The sequence below is a fragment of the Falco biarmicus genome, chromosome 1 (assembly GCF_023638135.1).
Source record: "Falco biarmicus isolate bFalBia1 chromosome 1, bFalBia1.pri, whole genome shotgun sequence".
In the NCBI taxonomy this organism is placed as follows: Eukaryota; Metazoa; Chordata; class Aves; order Falconiformes; family Falconidae; genus Falco; species Falco biarmicus.
In genome coordinates, this window is record NC_079288.1 from 101,213,840 (window position 1) to 101,232,416 (window position 18,577).

At 40.9% G+C, this 18,577-nt stretch overlaps 1 protein-coding gene across 1 annotated transcript in view; it reads left to right on the forward strand.

The window, feature by feature from the left end:
• ANTXR2 (ANTXR cell adhesion molecule 2) overlaps nt 1–18,577 on the forward strand; it is a 120,126-nt gene that overhangs the window by 46,331 nt on the left and 55,218 nt on the right. The window contains exons 11-12 of the mRNA XM_056352787.1: nt 10,439–10,517; nt 14,186–14,281. Of these exons, the coding sequence (XP_056208762.1) occupies nt 10,439–10,517; nt 14,186–14,281 (175 nt within the window). The remainder of the gene's footprint in view (nt 1–10,438; nt 10,518–14,185; nt 14,282–18,577) is intronic.

The following is an 18,577-nucleotide window of genomic DNA, read 5'->3' on the forward strand; positions in this document are numbered from 1 at the left end:
GTTATATCTCCCACATAAGCTACGTGCAAATACTCAAATATGCAAATGATGTGATTTCCTGAGCTTGTAGATAAACATGTGAGGTGACCTATTTATTCAGACAAGTCCATAACTTTGTCAGGTTCATTAATTTGAGTAGGATGTTCATTTGTCTGCCTGAAGGAGTACTGAGAAAAGTTGTAACTTAATTGAGTTTTCTTGTGACATGGAAATGAGTAACCGAAAACCACATAAAGGCGATAATTACTATTGTTTTCTATGGCTAGGGTGGAATCAGTGTTACTATTATTATTTTCCTCCTTGGTTGAGAAAGGTAACATTTTGGGAATCATGTTGCAAGTGCAGGGAAGAAGTGCTGAAGAAGGGGGGGTTGCATGCAGGCTTGTATACCTTCCAGAGTCGTTTAAGAAAGGTTTAGTATTTCATGGTGCATATTGAGCGTTTTCTGTTCTCTTTCTAGATAAGTAGTTACATTTACCTTCTTTTTGTGGTATTGTTAACTAAATAGCCTTTTCACAACCTTTGTGACAATTGAAGCAAGAGGTTAATTTGGCCACAGACCTACATTACTCGTTAATATAAGGGGCATGAGTCATGTGATGAGTACTTAGCCGCTTTGAGTTAGGCAGCTTGTTTAAATGTTCAAGTGTGGGTTTAAGGACCCATTTTCAAAGACATCCTCAGCCTATAAACTACATTGCAACTACATACTGCTTGAGGAACACCCTGTCCAGAGCAAAGGGGAGCAATTTGAATTAGGATTCAATAGGATTTCTCAGCGAAGAGGTAGCTTATTGACTAAGATACTTCGAGTTCCAGATAATGCCAGTCATTACTATAAAAAGACAAAAGCACAATAAACCCACGTGACTAGCTGCCTCTCAGTAACCAGTTATACAGCACTCAATGAAGGAGGACAGGCAGTCTGCTGTTGCCAAAGGAGGTACCAGCCACCAGGACAAACCCTGGGCTTCCTTTGGCTTGTCAGCCTTCCTAAAGCCTTTCTGTCTTCCCTGCACACATCAGCTGAGCAGCTTTCAAAGACAGGGGACATGATAGCCAACACCAAAAAAAAAAAAAAAAAAAAGGGGGGGGGGGGGGAATACTTGCTCCCTTCTAACTTCCTGCTGCCCATGTCAGCCGTGTGAGTTCCCTGTGCTCACAAATTGGTAGGGTGCCATCTCCAAATTGAGTTGTTTTCACCTGTTATTCTCATTCCAGAGCCCCTGTGCTCAGGTGGCTGGAATACTTCATCAGATATGTACTCATTGCTCATCACACTCGTTGGTTTGATATTAACTTTATTCTTCAGTGTAGATAGCTCTTCTTCCCCAGTAGCACTGGCTAAAGACAGTTGTCATGAATTGGATCCTCTCCCACCTGCACTAATTCCTTTCTTTGCAAAGTCAGTGAGACTTAGCATTTATTTTCAGCACCAGCACTTCAGCTTCCCGGCGCCACCCCCACCCCCCGCAAGCATTTTGTTCCAACAACAATAAAAAAGAGTGTGGTTACCAATCACTGCTTACTTACGTGGTACAATCTCCCCCCTCCCCAACAGCTAGGGAGAAACCAGAATTATGGCTGGATTAGGCTTAATGTCTGTTATAAATATTAACTTCTGAAAATATTTTAGAAATACATTTAGTTTGACACAATTAGATTATAATGGGAACTATTCACAGATGGAAACATCCTCAATGAATTGTATAGGCTAACTGGCTCCTAAGACATATGGATCTGATGTTAAGATCAGTAGTAATTTCTAATGCAGTCCTTCACGTTCCTCAATAGGGCACACAGTGTTCCCAGAGCATTAAGAAAGAGTGCGTGAGCAGAACTAAGTGCTTAATATTATGCAGTGGACATAGTATCCTGAGCTGAATTAATAGACTAATTTAACATAATAATGACATTTCATACCCTGTTACTGCAGGTTCCCATGATTCCATGAGAGTAGAGCTAATTCATTGCTGGCTTCCAGTTCTTTCAAATTCACTAGCACTTCCCAGCAGTGAAATTCTTAGGACTTGGTACTTCTGTCCATTTCCGGTGGAAAGCCAAACCCAAGCAGACAGTATGTCGAACACTCTGCTGAGAGAGCTAGGTTCTTCTGGGGTAACAAGAGGGTAAGAGAACTATAACTTGAATTTATGTCCATGCTAAGATACAGCAAGAATGGTGGCAGGGAGGGGTGGGGTAAGAGTTTGTGTCGATTCTTTACCAGAACTGCAAAACATCTTAATGATTTGCACAGTGTGCAAGTCTTGCTATCCTTGGGAAAATAATTAGATATTCCTTTTATGCCTGTGTAGTTGGTAGGAGGAAAACAACTCTGACCATTCATCATAACTGCAGATTAACTGTCCCCACTACAATTTACATTGACTCGAGTAAATGGTTTCCTATGCTCCCCAGGCATAGATGACCCTTGGCATAGTGAAACTGCACTGAATGTTTGGCAGGCAAGGTTTGTAACCCTGTTCCAAGGGAGCCAGCTGTGTCCTTGTGCAGCTGGGGCTTTTGATCTGGGAAGAGCAACAAAACTGGACCTTCCTCCATGGCTGCAGGGATCTGTCCGTAGACACAGAGAGTCAGATCTGTGGTCCTGGAGTGTTAACTGAGAACCCGAAAAAGGATACTCTGTGCTTTGGTTGGTGAGAACGTGTGGGTAAATACCAGTTGTATCCCCGGTGAATAATGGCCAACGATTTCAAGCTCAAGTTGGTCAAATGAGACCCTGTGTCTGCACAGTGAGATTGGAGCTGACCCCACTGAGACACCATCATCTGTTGCGCAGGGTCCTATGGCTGTCTCACATACCCTGTCTGACTTAGTTGTCTCCCTGTGTATGTCACTATGCTTGCTTTTCAACCTTTGGGCAGAAAATGAGGGGTGACATGACAAAGACTGGCTCACCTGGCACTAAAAATTTCAGTCTTCTTCCTGAGGTGAGATAGGTATTTTTTGGCAACGGAGCTTTTCCTTCAAACTCTTATACACAAAGTACTTGCACAGAATGACACCTTGTATTTGCTCCAGCTGTGAACAGTGGTGAGTATTTCTTTGTTAAAAACTTGAACATGCTTTTGTCAGTCACAGTGTGTTCCGGTTTCCCCGTCCTTCAGGTGACCATCAAAATAAAGTATGGTTGTGGCGGCACCCCTTTTTGCTGCCAGGATGTTGTGTAGGGGATGGAAATTACATGGGGGTAAAGTGATAGGCATGCAAAAAATTATAGTTAAATTGGTAGTTCCACCAGAACCTTCTCCCACACTGATACTGATTTTCTGGTGTGTGATTTTTATCTATCTATCTATCTATCTATCTATCTGTGTGTGTGTGTGTGTATGTAAACACACACACAGATACATATGTATGTATGGATATATTTGGACTACGTACACACACGCACACTTACTGGCCTATCAATATTAACTGTAATACAGCTATATATTAGTTCATAGAGGTAGTTTTTTTTTCAAGGGAAAGCACCCTTTTACGTAAATAGATCTGTTCTTTTTCTTCCTACTATGTACAGCATTTTAGCTACTTTAATGCTGGCACTTGATTCTAAAATACCTTTGTCACCATAATTTTAGTAACTTTTTGAGCAGTTGCCAGTTTAATTTTCAGTGCGTGAAAATTGCAGGTAAATTATTTATTACTTCCAGCAAATGTCTTTCACAATTTTATTTAATTTTTTCATCTTTTTTAATGGGTCATAAAATGGCAGTCTTTTATTGGATACTCGTAAAGTAAGGAGCAAATGAATACTTTGCAAATAGGTTACTGTGGATTGAAATGTCAGCTGTATTTCACAGCGTATGAAATTCTTTAGACCAGAGCTGTAGTGACATATGGCAGTGGGCCATGCTTCTCTTCTGTAACAATAAAACAGCAGTGGACATAAAAGAAAGAATTGCAATTGTTGGGTCATCTCAAGTTACACTTTTTGGTAAATTATTTATTTTAGTGACCACTGGGCCATGACTGACACAGTTGAAAGTTGCAAGAGTTTTCTAGTTAACTTTGGTCGTAAATAAGGACATTTTTAAAAAGCTGTTCACAGACTAAAATTTCCAGGATTGATTCCCAACCAAAAAATGATAGTTCACAGACAAAAAGAGAGGGAAATCCCTTCCACATTGAGCAGGGGCTATGAACTGTAAATAAAACCCGCGGTTTTTTTCCTGTTACAATGAAATAGCTTTGAAAGTATGGACCACTGGAAAATTGCACATTAGACCTGTGGTACATAAAAAGCAGTAGTTTGTGAGTATCTGCACAGCATGTTAATTACACATGCTTATTAGCTCAACTTTGCCCTCTCTTTGATTCCACTTGACTCAAGGCCTGTGTTAGAAGTGATCAGAAGATAGGAAATGAGCATCCTGGCTAAAAGCCTTAAAAAGATGCAGAGTTTGGGCACTGCTGCATTTCTGAGACCAGTGCAGAGGGCTGCACTCGCCTTCCCTTGTTTCTGCAGCCATGTTTATCAAACTAGGCATAGGGAAGCTGGTCAGCTCCTTGTGTTTTGGGGTATAAGTGCACAAAGGCCTGGGTATTTGTGCATGCTGAGAGCGGGCCTCAGTTACTAGAACCTCTGATTGTTACCCTGGGGGTCCGCACCCCCTTCCTGTGTGCACAGGGGTCAGATGCACACCAAGACCCAGTCAGAATGTGTCACACAGCAGAGGTGGGGTATTAGCTGGGTGATGGAGGATGTCTTCCTGGGTTGCTACAGCAACATCAACACTGACACTTCCTGATTCTTGGTGGTTTTTATTCAGGGTTGACATATCCTGCAGCTTTCAGGAACTCAGCACTTGGCTTTGTTATGTGCTGCTATGGAACTAGCATCAATCTAACTTTTCCTTGCAAAAATAGGGTTGCGTCAAAGGGTCTGTTTTATTTCAGGGACAGTCAGCCCTCAGGTGCGCAGCTGTGCTGGTTGGTGTGACCAGATTCACTGGAGACAGGGCACAAGTGAGGGTTCCAAGGCAGCCTGGATGCCAGCACAGTCTTTCTTTCTGTGCCCGGGGACACACTGACACCTTCTCTTCTCTTGTCTTGCTCTCTCAGCATACTTCAGCAGAAGGAAAAGCAATTTTCCTGGAGTCTTTGGAAAACAGTTAAGATACAATGGGTGTAATCGTGTAAATCACCTAAATAATTGCTGGGAGATCTGGCCATACAGACTTACAAAACCAGGCATTTAGTGCCTGTGGAGACATTGTTGAGGCCATGCTCTCACCGGGCAGACTGAAGTCATGGTCTTAAACAATCAGCTGAGCAAAATCCATGCTGCTGTCTTCCCTCTTGAGCTGAGCCCCTCACGAAAAATCACTGCAGTCCATAACACTTTAAATTGTGTTCTTCCAGTCTAAAGAAAAAAAGTATCAGCAGAGGCCCAAAGATTTAGAAATGTTATCTGGTGACATATCTGGTGACATATGCTGGTTCAGCTCTTAGCTGATTTGAGCTTTACTGATGGAACCTGACACTTGCAAAATACTGACAATCACCAGTGGGAAATTAAGGTGCCCCCAAACCAGAATTGCTGCAGAACGTCATTTTATTTTCAAAATATTTGCAGTTTATGCTGAGTACTGAGCTAAAAGCCTCACACATGCGGACAGTTACTAGTAAACACTAGTGGATTTATGTGTACATCTTTCTCTTGGATGTTCGTGAGTGAGTGAGTGAGTAGGAGAAATAGGACACCTAGTTTTTGGAACTCCAAATCTGAAGGGGTAGTGTTTATATGAATCAGAAGTACACATAGCCCATCAAACAGGTGGATGCTAAAGAAATAAAACCCCACATTTCTTACACTCTACGGACATGACAGTTTCAGGAAAGAAGTGATTTTGTATGTTGACAGGTTCATCCTTTTGAAGATGAGATAATTATCTGTATGAGTTCACTCTGTGGCTTCTAGAACTGAGCGAGTATGATCAACTCCTATGAAAATCTCAAGTGGCTCATCCCTGAAGCTGTGTATCAGGATGGAAGTGGATAGGGAAACTGGTTGTTCCTACTGCATTGTATGTGCGCTGATAGCTGATGTGTTCAGTGAGCCTGTTGCTTGGCATATTTGTCAGGCCATCTGACAGCTAAAGGTCAGGACAATGTGAAGTGTGACAGTAGTGAGGTGGCACATGGCACCAGGGACTTGAAAAGCCACTCTTCCCGTAGTCTGTGGGAGTTGGTGAGTGGTGGGGCCGGTTCTCGTTTAGACACACGTGTGGTCGATGCCCTTTTCTGGGGCCTCCTGTACTGCTAGCACAGTGTGCAGAGGCATTGCGTGAATGAGTGTCAGATTGGTAGACCTCACTGGCAGCAAAGTTCAGACCCAAAGGGCTACAGGATCTTGCTCAGTGGCACCTCCCAAAAATACAGGCAAGCTCCCCGCTGTAGTAACTGCCTCTAGTTACTGCACAGACTTTGTGGTATGCTTTTGTTCAGCTAATGACAAGTTTCCTCCTGGGCATTTTTCCTGGACTGAGATTCTTGTGCTGGTTTTGAGGACCTGTTTCCATCAACTTACGTACTCTTTAACAGGAATTGGTTATTTGTCCTTTACTCGGTACCTGGTTGCGGCTGTGTTCTGAAGCTAAGAAAAAGAGCTTAAAGTGCTGGAGTTGTGTCCTGGTGACCCGGCTTGCTCAGCATACCACCCCTCTGGGACTCAGGCAGGTCACATGAGAGAACAGATTACAAACATCCCTACTAGCTGGTTTTCTCCCAAATCCCAGGTAAAATATTTAGATAAGTGAATGAGGCCAGAACACAGTGCTCAGGCCTGTACAATACATCAGCCGAGCAAACATTTTCTTTTGGGGCTGGAATTTAAAGGTGTCTTTTCTGGCAGAAGACAGTAGTGGTAACGTTACCACTTTTTAGTCCATTGGGGAATCCCTGTTTGAGTAGAGCTTGTCAGTGGACATGAATAGTGGCCAGCTCTGTGCTGCAAACAGTAAGGTCTAAACATGGGCACTAGTCCACTTAGAAATCTTAGCTATTACGCAAAAGTTTTCATACAGCCTAGTGAGTTGAAGGAAGTTTAAAGATTCACAAGGTAACTGGGCAACGATCGTTTTCTTTTGAATGGGTTAAGATGTTCTTCTGGAGTGTTCTGTCCAATTGTCTTTGAGTCCGTTTGGTAGCAAAGATCATCTAAAAAATATCATAGTTTCTTAATAGCTAAATTAGACAAACCTTGCATATTTCAGCCAAGACGTGTCAAGCTCGCAGTGGCAAATAGCTAAGTGTGGTAGCTGCAGAACACTCCTAGAAAAGACTAAATGCCAAGTGTTCCATACAAAGGCAAGAGAGAACTGTCCATAAAAATTCAAGATAAGAATATGTATTGCAGCAGGAACATGCAGTTTGCTGCACGACACAAGGAAGCTAGAAGAAAAGAAGGTGTTTTTTGCTTCAAGCTTCAATACGTCCACCTTCAGGATAAGCCCTGATGCACACCTAGATGCTTGCTGACAAATCTGTCAGGGTGTGGGGGACAGCCTGGACGCTGTGAGTATAGAAAGTGTTATTGCAAAGAAGTAATTTATTTCCTGAAGTTCTAAGGGGTATGTGGAAGTCTACTTTTATGAAGATCTGTATGAAATAATTTATAATTCTAGTGAACTTAGCAGTTTTTGTGTGTTGGGTTTCTTATACAGGAGAGTGAAATTAAACATGAGTAGCAGTTAGAGGTACTGCTAGCATGGTGAGAATGTGCCTCAGCAGTACTTTACCTCTCCTTTGTATTTCAAATGGTTTTTGTTTCCCAGTCGCTCAGCTGAAAAACATGTGAGCCTGAGCATATGACGTGTCAGATAGTGCTTGCTAATGCTGGCAGTGGTAGCCAGCCACCAATGCATCTTCCTTTTCAACCGTGTAGGCTTGGGACTGGTAGTAATACGTCGTGCAAATCAACAAACTGCCAGAGTATAAAAAACATTGTGAAATGACGTTAGGAAATATTCCTGACTGACAAGAACACACATGGGTCAGGAGGAAGGATGATATTGCCAGACAGCAAAGGGGTTTAATTAGTAAGGGGATAGCAGAAAAAATCCCATAGGAAATCAAGGACTTAGGTTTGTTTTAAATAAATAAATAAATAAATGAAATGGGGAAAAAGCAAGCATCTGAAAGCATTTTGGAAATTTGACCCTAGTAGCTAGCAGCAGCCATAGTCAGGCGTAGTGTTACTGGCCAAATCCAGCAATTCTTCACTCGTGCATAGGCAGAATTGTGTTTTATCTCAGTGGGAGTTTTGCCCAACAAGAGACTATAGATATGGTTCAAACCAAAGATAAAAGAGCTGAGGAAAACCTACAATGTATTTAGACACAGTTAAAATATGATCAGAAATCTAGGCTCTTGAAGATCATGATAGGTTAATTTAAAAATCAAAATTATTCAGTGTACTATATCTGGATTTAGAGCAATTAGAAGGCTTTTTGCCACGCTAGCAGGCTTTGAACCAAGCAATACACTCCAAATTATGGCACCGATCAGCAGAAAGGCACCCCCCACTATTTAGACAAGTTCAGAAAAAGTAGAAGGGCTGAATAGGTCTTGTTCAGGAAACATGACTGCAGTGAATGCCCATTCTTGGGTGTAACCCAAGTTCAAAACTTTGTGCAGAGCCTGTGGTGTGTTTCTCCAAGTTGTGCTTTAAAAAGATGAGGCTAATGGGGAAAAATGAAACATTTAAGAGATTAACCTTTCCTTTTTGAATTTGTGCTTCACTGAGAAGTTGCCATCCAAAAATACTTCTGTGCGCTATGGATTCTTTGGTATTTATGGACAGAATTCAGTTACTCCCTTCCACTTAAGGTATTCTAGGATTCTGTGATTCAGTTACACCTGTGCAGTCGTAGTTAATGCAGTGGTATGACCAGGGTGCAAAAGGATGCAGCCACAGGACACCAGAAAGAGTCATGTTAATATAACTGGGCTGTAGGTGACTTAGACAGAAAAATGCTTGATGTGATGCATTTATAATGCAGAAATCCCCCAAAGGTTTAAGAGTTTAAACATGCAAACTTCTTCAGGGACATTTGTCAGGATTTGGGCTGTGTTTCAGCAACACAGCATGTACTTCAGTCCATCTCTGATCAAGAAAAGGCATGGCATGATATCCTTTTGCACTGCAGTTCATAGGATTGCTTTTCTAGTCAAACTTGAGCAGAATCGTAGTGCTGAAATTTCCCACAGTATTTCTCAGTAAAGTGGCAAAGCAAAACTTTGAAAATTTTTTAAAAAAATCACATTTAAAAAGTTCATCACTAACAAAAGTTTTGTTATAGTTTGCTTTATTTAGTGCATTGAAAGGGAATTGAATTAATTTTTTATTTCTATCTGTTCTGATTCACTTATTCCAGTAATAATTAGAAGTAAATTTAGAGTTATTCTTTCTGTTTAGATCAATTATTCATAACACAGATCATTTAAAAATGAGTTTAGCAGAAGCAACTTCCTTCATTTTTACTAACTGGAAAACTGGAAAAGAAATTAGCCAAATTAGTTAAAATAGCTTTGAACTCCATATTGACTAAAGCATTTGTGCCAGAATAAAAATTCATGACATATAAGAACAGTAGAAGTGATTACTCATTTTAGTTCATGGATATCTATATTTTTATTTAATTACATCTATGCATAATATAAACTGTCTGAATCTTGGGAATCCAAGCCAGAGAAGCTGAAGAGTCTTCTGATGTTTAACATTCACCATGTGTTGTTTTCTTCTAGGGTTAATTTGTAAAATGTAAACCACATACTATTTGTATGCAGTGTTTATGTACTATTTATAGAAAGTCTTGACCATTTATAATTATCCGACATTTTTATCCATAATGTCTGCATATGACTAAAGAGATGTTTATGGAACAGACAAAACAATGTTATTTTTACAGTTGAACTTCAGTTTATTTTATGTAAAACTTTTTGGAGTATTTTATGCTACAAGGAACAGAGAAGGGATATTCTCTACTTAGCTCTCTATCAAGAAGATGTAAATTATTTCCGAAGAGTAATCAACACAGTATCCACAGGAGACTGTATTGTTTATTTGAAGGAACATAAATTGAGGAGAAGAAAGCTCAGTCTGAAATGACCAGAAATTGCTTTCTGAAAGCTGCAAGGTCCAACCCTGTAGCAGCCAAGTATCTTCATCACTTGAAAGTCATCAGAGGTTTCTAGAAATGATAATACAAAGTAATAACGTTAGTTTTGTGATTTCCTTGAAATCACTTGTGGTGTCTGGTGCTGCTCAGAGGCTCCAACTTCCATCTTCCTCTCTTGGAACTTTTCCTCTGTTTAACAGCGTGTATGTACAAGCTCCTCTGTAGCATGTATATGCTTTTATTGACTGTTTTACATCTGCTGATTTTAGGGGTTTTTTTCTCTTTCTTTCCAGAACTCTGGAGGTTTTGGTGAGTTTGAATGAAGGGCAGTCTTTCATGTCCAGCTCACTAACAATCACCGCTTCAGAGTGTGTAAGTAAATGGCTCACATAATTCAATGTAAAATCCTGAAATCCAGTTTCTCTTTTGGTTTTACCATTGCATCACCTTTCAGTGTGGAGAACCTCAACACGTGGCAAGTTCCATTAGGCGTTTAGAATGCACAATCCTCCTAACTAAAAAATACACCAGTGTAGATGCATACAGAATATACATAATTTAATGATACATGATTCCTTAATAGGCAGTGCATACATACATATGTCTATATGTCCTAAGTCCCTTTCTCTGTATTTTGAGACACGCTTAAAATCTGTTTTGTAGCACCACTACAGTCAACAAAAGAATTTTCAGCTGTTTTAAATTCCCTGATAAAGTGTGTGTGTGGGGCTGCAGACGTTTTTTTCTGCAGTTATATAAGACAATTCCCTTAATTCTTCCCATTAAGATGGCAAACAGCTTTATTTTAGGAAGATTTTTTTTTTTCCCAGTACTCCACATAAGTGAAGTACTGCTGCATGTATCATCTGAGACTTCCTAATAACACATGAAAGCCATCACTTGTGTGGCAGGCTTGGAGATTTATCTTTGCTTTCTGACATAGGCTCTGTTATCGGGGTTTCTCCTTTCATTCATGCTGCGTCTGTGTTGCTAGCTGCTTCAGGAGCTGCTGGTATAGACTACATGCAGAACTGTATGTAGAGGGCAAGCCCCGGAATTCTGCTCCTCTCCCACGCTACCTCAGGCAGCTCTCCCCTGAGATCCAACCAGTGGCAGTGCGTTCCTTGTCTGTGTGGGGTTTATGTTATTCTATAGCTTGTGAATTGTATTCTGTTAAATACATTACAACAAATTACTTCAGCACAGTGTGCAGTTGTGGCTTTCAAAATATTGGGAAGCTTCCATGCCACCCAGAGACTTGCTCACTATAATGTGTCTATGTGTGACACAGTCACCTGGGATCCCATTCCAGCACAGCTCTGCTGAGTAGGATCAGTGGGAGCAGGCTGAAGCTGAGTAGGCAGAACCATAGGACTTCAGCCAGGGTGTGGAAGGTGGTCATAATTCTACAGGAGGATACTAACGTGACATAACTAGTTACCTGATGTTGGTGCCTGAATAAGGAGTGTAGGCTCTCAACTCTGTTAATTAGGGGGGAGAGAGTCTTTGTCGAAGCACGGGCTGGAGTACATAAGTTAAGCCTAGGATTAAGATAGTATGAACATCCTGCTATGTTTTTATCATAGGCTTATAGAGAAGAGTTAAAAACAACCTCTAGAATAAACCACATACTTATGCAGCCAGTGACTTTTCTAACTTAATATATAAAATGTCTAATCTCATTTCTGCTCTCCATTATTTTCTTCTGTCTTCTGTATTATATAGACAGGACAATTAAAATTTTTGCAGTTAGACACAAGACGACTATGTAGGGATGGAGTTTTTGAAAACATGCTGTGCATGGATACCATGTTTCTGCAAATTTGTCTCATTTAAAGTGTGACTTCAGCGCAGCTTTCCTGTCAGGCATAGAAGCATACAGAACAGTACCTTCTGCTCATCAGCATGTATTTTTCCAACAGTATTTTTATCGCTTGTAGGTAATTAACCTAAAAGAGAAAAAAATACATTTTTATTCTATTAGTTTCAAAATTAAATACTTGGGTAACTGTGGACATCAGAGTCATCTCAGTTCAGCTCTTCAGTTTCAGGAAGAAAACCTGAATGAATTTAAGAGCTGAAGAAACACTACCCAAATCGTGTTTCTCTGTGTAAGGGCCTCCTTATCATGTGGAAGCATTTCAGTCTTACACTAAAGCACACTGAAACAGCCTCTCAGCCTGATAATGTAAGGACAGTACAGTCACAGGAGGATGCTGGAGACTAACAGTAGACTGCTTTTCTCTTTTATCTTAGTGCTTTCAGAGAACGCGCATGTTAAGTTTGTCCCCATGCCCCCTTAAAAATTGCTAAGATTGCACATACAGGTAAAACCAAAGCATCAGTGCAAAGCAAATCACACCAAATTGCCGGGTATGGCTGTCTTCCCTCTGCTGTACACTTAACAGTGCTTCTCTGTGGTCAGAAATTTTCACTAACAGAAGACAGCATGAGTACAGATGTGCACTGACAGAAAGAACTGTCATACTACTGATCATCTCCCCTGCCCCCCCGCTTTTTTTTTCCCCCTTTCATACATGTTGCAGCAAAGACTGCTTCATACAAGGAGAGCTGCTGTTTCCATAGTAGCAGATGGGCAACTGCAAGAAATGGGTCACTGCTAGAATTGTTCCACTAATTCTGATAGCTGAGCAGCTGATGGCTAGTTGGTTGGAGTTACAAGTTACAGCCTCCCCTAGCAAACACACATTGTTGCAGTGAAAACAAAAAAAACCCAACCCATTGCATCTGGGCATCAAGGCATGCATCTTGCCTGTTTCTTGTAAATGCGAATGCCTCACTGTACCTATGTGTACTTGGAATAAAGCTCTGTCTCACCTTCCATTTGCAATGGTGTACCTCCAGTACAACTTTTCTCACTTTGACAGAACTCCTTACACTCTACTTTAGTCTTAGTGGTTCCCTGGGTGTCCCTCCTTTCCTTTTTCCCTGGCTGAAGCCTGAATACCTTCTATTTTCATAAGGTCACTTGCATTTTTCTCACTGGTGTTCTAAACCAACACAGCAGTAGAGAACACCAAATGTAAAAATAAAAAGCACCTGCAGGATGTGGGTTTGAGGTGGCAGGAGGCTGCCCATATCTTTGTTAGAAGCAGTATTTCTGGAGGCAGTAACACTAGATCAGAATTTCGTAGGATGGTGGTTTCAGGTTCAAATAGCACTACAACAGGGATTTAGTGTGCTATAGTCTGTATATGCGCAAATGCCCCAGATGTGTGGGTGATAAGTGTAAAAGCCCTATTTATGTATTGTTAGTAGAGATTCCTTAAAATTCCACCCACCTACCTGTGTCCTCACAGGAGGAGAAGGGCAGCCCTCATCCACAGGCTTAGAGGGAGACTTTCCCCATTTGCATCTAACAGCTCATTTCTTAGCAGTCAACATACCTGTTATTTTCTTCAAGTTGAGCCTCATTCTTATCTCAAAGATACCAGGTTTACATCAAAATAAATGCACTGTCTTCAGCAGAAATAATCCTGGCTTGCACTGGGGCAAGTTGGGCCTGTTACCCATGACTGAATAACTTAATAAACTGAGGTTTTACTGGTAGACAGAAAAAAAAAGTAGTTTTCAAAGTTTTGTAATTTTCAGTTTAGTATGTCCATCAATACTGCTGTGTTCAGCATGCTGTGTTCAGTCCCTTAGAAAACCTGAGACCTGCAGACCCCAGAATATTTAGGGAAGGAGAAACACAAATAGCATCTTACCATCTCCTCCCTCTTTTTAGTGTTGATACATCATTCATTGTGATACAGAGCTTCTGTTGAAGCATCCTAGCTTACCTTCTACATAACTCATGGAACTGAGGAGGCTTATGGTGTCACTGAACTTGTGCTACATATGAATTTGGCTAAGACACCCTTCTTGATCCTCTGTCGACAGTAATAGGAACTGACGAGTGGGAACGATTTGTTTGGGATTTGAATTGGTCAGTAGGAAGCTGTTTTGGGGTGAGCGGGAGAACCAGGCAGCAGTTACTTGCAGCATCCACTTACACTGTCTTTCTGCTTTCCTTGCAGTCTAGTGGAGTGGCAGCGCTTATTGCTGTTCTTGTGCTGTTACTGTTGGTGGCACTTGGTCTGCTCTGGTGGTTTTGGCCCCTCTGCTGCAAAGTGGTGAGTAAAGGCTGGAAGAAAAAGTCACTGGATGTGACTCACGATTGTAACTCATTGTGTTGGGAAACACAGATACTGTAGGAAATAGGTTAAGTAACAGGAGAGCTACATGTGACATAAGCCATCTGTTGGGGGAGTTTTCTTTCATTAGTGATATGCAATAAATGGAAGAAGAGACCAGCTTCAACACTGTGGACTGCACTCTTTAAAAGAGCTTCTGGCTTTCTGAGACCCATACACACATGAACCAGCATCAGTGTGCTGCTCACTGGCTTTCTACTGAGTGAGCATGTGTTGTATTTCTGTGAAATCTTTGATAAAAGCCTCTTCTCTACTATTTGAAAGTTGTTGGCCATAATGATATGCAGATGTTACCCTGAAATCAAGGATCATTTTAAAAGTACTATAACTAGAATTGGTATTTGTAGTCCATTACGGGCTCTCGAGTTGGAAATCCCATATCATCTTAATAATCCCTTGCACATGTTGCATCTCTTTTCATCTGAGTGCGCTCTTTATCCTACTAGCAGCGGTCAGCAATGCTGTTCCACTAACTCCTTCCATCTCCTTGTGTTGGGGTTTTTAAATTGCTGAAGTTTATTATTCATCCAGTTCAGTGACAGTGCTGAGGACTTGGGAAGTAGATACTGCTTCCAGGCTGTTACTGTATTGCGTGCCTAGTCTTGGGCTTGTGGAACCTGGGGCAGCAGAGGAGCTGGCCTTGCCTGACCATGCTGAAGCTCACATAACCAAAAGCTTTGGTGTAGTCTGTCAGGCCCCAGGCTATCCTAGGGCAACAAGTCCTCAGCCCCCATCGTCATGGTACGGAGTTTCTGAGGCAAGAATGACCAGCTCTTCTCTAATAAAAAGACTCTCTTCTGTCTCATACTCCACAATACAGTCCCATTGGAAATCTAGGGAGATTGTCTGTTAGTTGTTTTTCTTCATTTTATATTGTAAGCTTTCCTGTGGAAAAGGAAAATTTGAAATCAGTAAGAAGAAAGCTTCCTATTTTCTTATTTCAAAATAATTGGCTAACCTTGATTTGTAGATCATCTTCACACTGCTTAGTTTGTAGTCTTTCTGTCTGTAGAAGGAGGCTACAGCAACGCATTTCATGTAGATCTGCCATCTGGGGCAGGGCCAGAGGGAGATGGAGGACATGAGGAAATAATATTGCAGCAGACTTAGGCTAGTAGAGGAGTGAACATTATGTGTTTCAAAGTCTAGTTATTTTAAAAATTTGCATGTAAAATACAATTTAAATCCTTAAGTGAAGCCAAGTAAGGTTTTTTTCAGTGTCTCCTGTCAGCCAATTACAGATATACTTTGGAGTGAGTTGTTCCGCTACTTGCTCATAGTTGTTGAGAGGGATCATATCCCTTCTCAAGAGCTGCTTTAATGAAAGCAGCTACTTTTCTTTTGTCCTTTTCATAACTTCTCAAGTTTTTTTTGTTTGTTTTTTTTTGTTTCCCTAAGACAAACACACTTCCTTTTCAGTTGACTGATACCAGGAAACCTAATGTTCCTTTAGTTTGTTGGAGCTCTCAGAATGAGTTACCTCACTAAAACTTTGGTTTTTGTCACTAGCTGAATATGACTGTCAGAACATAATCCGTGCATCTGTAATTTATGTTAGCCCAGTCTTTTGCAGTTGGAAGTGCAATTGATCACATCATATTCAGTTGTGCATGCAGTTTAAATAATTTTCCAAGCAGATGCTTTTTTTTCGGGCATCAGGTTTACATATGTACAACCTAGTGAAAAAAAATCAAAATACCCTTCATGCTGGTCAGTGTTCCAAAGTCAGTGCTCATCAGTGGTCAGTTCCCATGGTATAGTAAAATTTCACATGCTATGCATTTTCCTTTCATTGTGGTAAAGTGATTGCCATATCTCGGTCCACTGACAGCAGGAATTCTCTTTCCAGTGATGGCTCGTAGTGACAAACAGTAAGGTGCTTTCTGTTTTGGTTCTTTTTTTTTTTTTTTTAATATCAAGGTTCTACATTAATAAAAGGCCAAATGTGTAGTTCTATAGTATTAATTTCCAGCCTTTTTGATATCTATGCTAATATAATACATTAAAATATTAGCTGCACCAGCCTATTCCCATTATAAGTGAAAGGAATTCCGTTTACATTACAGTTATGCTTCAGCACATCATGCAGAGCTGTGGAGGGATACCTAAGCTAGGATCTGACTAACTAGAACAGATGCCCTTTATAATGAATTGCAGAGCAAAGACACTACCTTGGATGCCAAAGATGCACCGTGGCATTAAGGCAGGTTTCTGTCTGGGCTAAACTATGTGGAGCTGTATCTGCACAAAGAGCTGCACTGAGCTGTGAGAAAATATCCCTTGGTTCTGATTCACATTGTCCTTAAGTCTGTTGCTCCCTGATGTTTCAGGGATAGTACCTTAACCTGTACATCTTTTCTGGATGTAGTGTTTGGTGCAGGAGTAATTGGCTATTTCTAGGGAAGTCTTGAGCTGTAGATTGGTAAGTTATTACTAAGAAGCAGCCTGACTTCTATGGGAGCAACAAAACCATGGCACTTTAAATATTAGTGCCCTCTGTTGTTTCCTCCCACTTCTCATGGATGTTATTTGTTTCTTAATGTCATTTTAGGACTCATTGCTACAACAATACTGAGTTCCAAAACCACATACTGTTGCAATGAACCTATTGCCAAATAGTGACTCTTCCTTTGGTTTTTTGTTTTGATGCTGGTTTCTTCAGATCATTGTACTGTGCCTCCGTTCTTCTCCCTCTCTCCTGCATCTGAGGTGCTCATATTACCTGTTATGGCCACATCTGCCATATGTGGGATACCACATGGCATCCCATGCTTCAGAATCAAATGGAAGAAAGAGAGGCAAAAGGTGTTGTGGACAGAAGACAATGAGCATCCAGAGCCACACAAGCATGTAATCCCTACTGCCTGCAGGCAGAGTGGTGATCTTCTGGTGGTTCAGGCACTCCGCTCCATCCTTGCTAGGACTCAGTCTTGACATCATTCCTTGCTATGAGGTCCACGTACACTTACAGGTTGTGGTAGGGGGACTCCTTTTTCTTCCCCCCCTCCCCCTTTTTTTTAAAGGCAGTTCACTGTTGACAGTTCTTTCACTCTTCCCTCAATATCAGAACATATGATCGCATCAAGCTGGCTTCAGGCTCTGGTGCTGACATTTCCTAATGCCCACATCACGCGAACATTTGAAAAGTGTTAATGAGCAGATCAAAGGGACTGTTGCCTGAAGCAACTAACTTTTTTTCTTTCTTTTTTTTTTTTAAGAAATCGGCTCTCCTCCAAACTTAAGTCTTCATTCTTTGCGACTAAATAAATGAGATGCAGCCTTGCCTTGTGATGATGATAATAAAACAAAACAAAACAAAATTAGGAAGTAATCCATTGCTATGTGGAGTTAATAAGACAGCAGCATTATTCACAGTCTTCTGTATTTAAACAATCTGAATTAAGTTCAGGAAAAGTTAATTTGCAATGTTGTGATCTTCAGCACGTGTAGTTTCATGTTAGATTTGCGTTGTTTTCTGCCAAAGCCGCATGGGTTCCTCGGATTTATCTTTTTAAAAAATGGCTTTCTGCTGATTTCACTTGAAATATCACACAGGACTGAAAATAATCTTTGTGTGCGCACGTGTGTGTGTGTGTGAGAGAGAGAAAGAGTGTGAGTGTGTGAGGAGCCTGTGGAAACATAAGGATGCAGGCATTTACATTCCACTTCTGTCAGCAGGGGTGAGTGTCTGCTACTCAAAGCAGATTATTTTCTCACACCACTGTCACGTTTAACACAAGTTTCATTTTCTGAAGCTATTAGAAGTAGCAGCTAATTAATGTATTGGTTAGCTTCACATCAAGTTTGCCCTCTAACTTCAGGGAGTTTAGCAGCTGGCACAGGAATAGATCCTTTGCTCAGCGAGTCAAAAACTGCCATTGACTCGTGATTTTTGAAGCCCGGTAAGGTCAACAGAATTTTTCTTGATATAGTGGGGTAGAAATTTTGATTCCATAAACACCAACAGGCATAGGGCCCAAGTGAACTTCAGCGTGCATCACAGAGAAGTTTTCCTATGCAAAGCTGTCTTTGCTTGGGTGAGATTGCAAGACTGAAGAATTGTATATAAAGAACTATAAAAAGTGGAGTGATAATACCGTTTAGTATGTATTTATATAAATCCGCAACCTATCTAGGACTTTCCCTCCATATAATTTGCAGTCTTGGCAGCAAAATAGATTTTTTTTGAGGTAACCATTAGAGACAGGAAAAAGG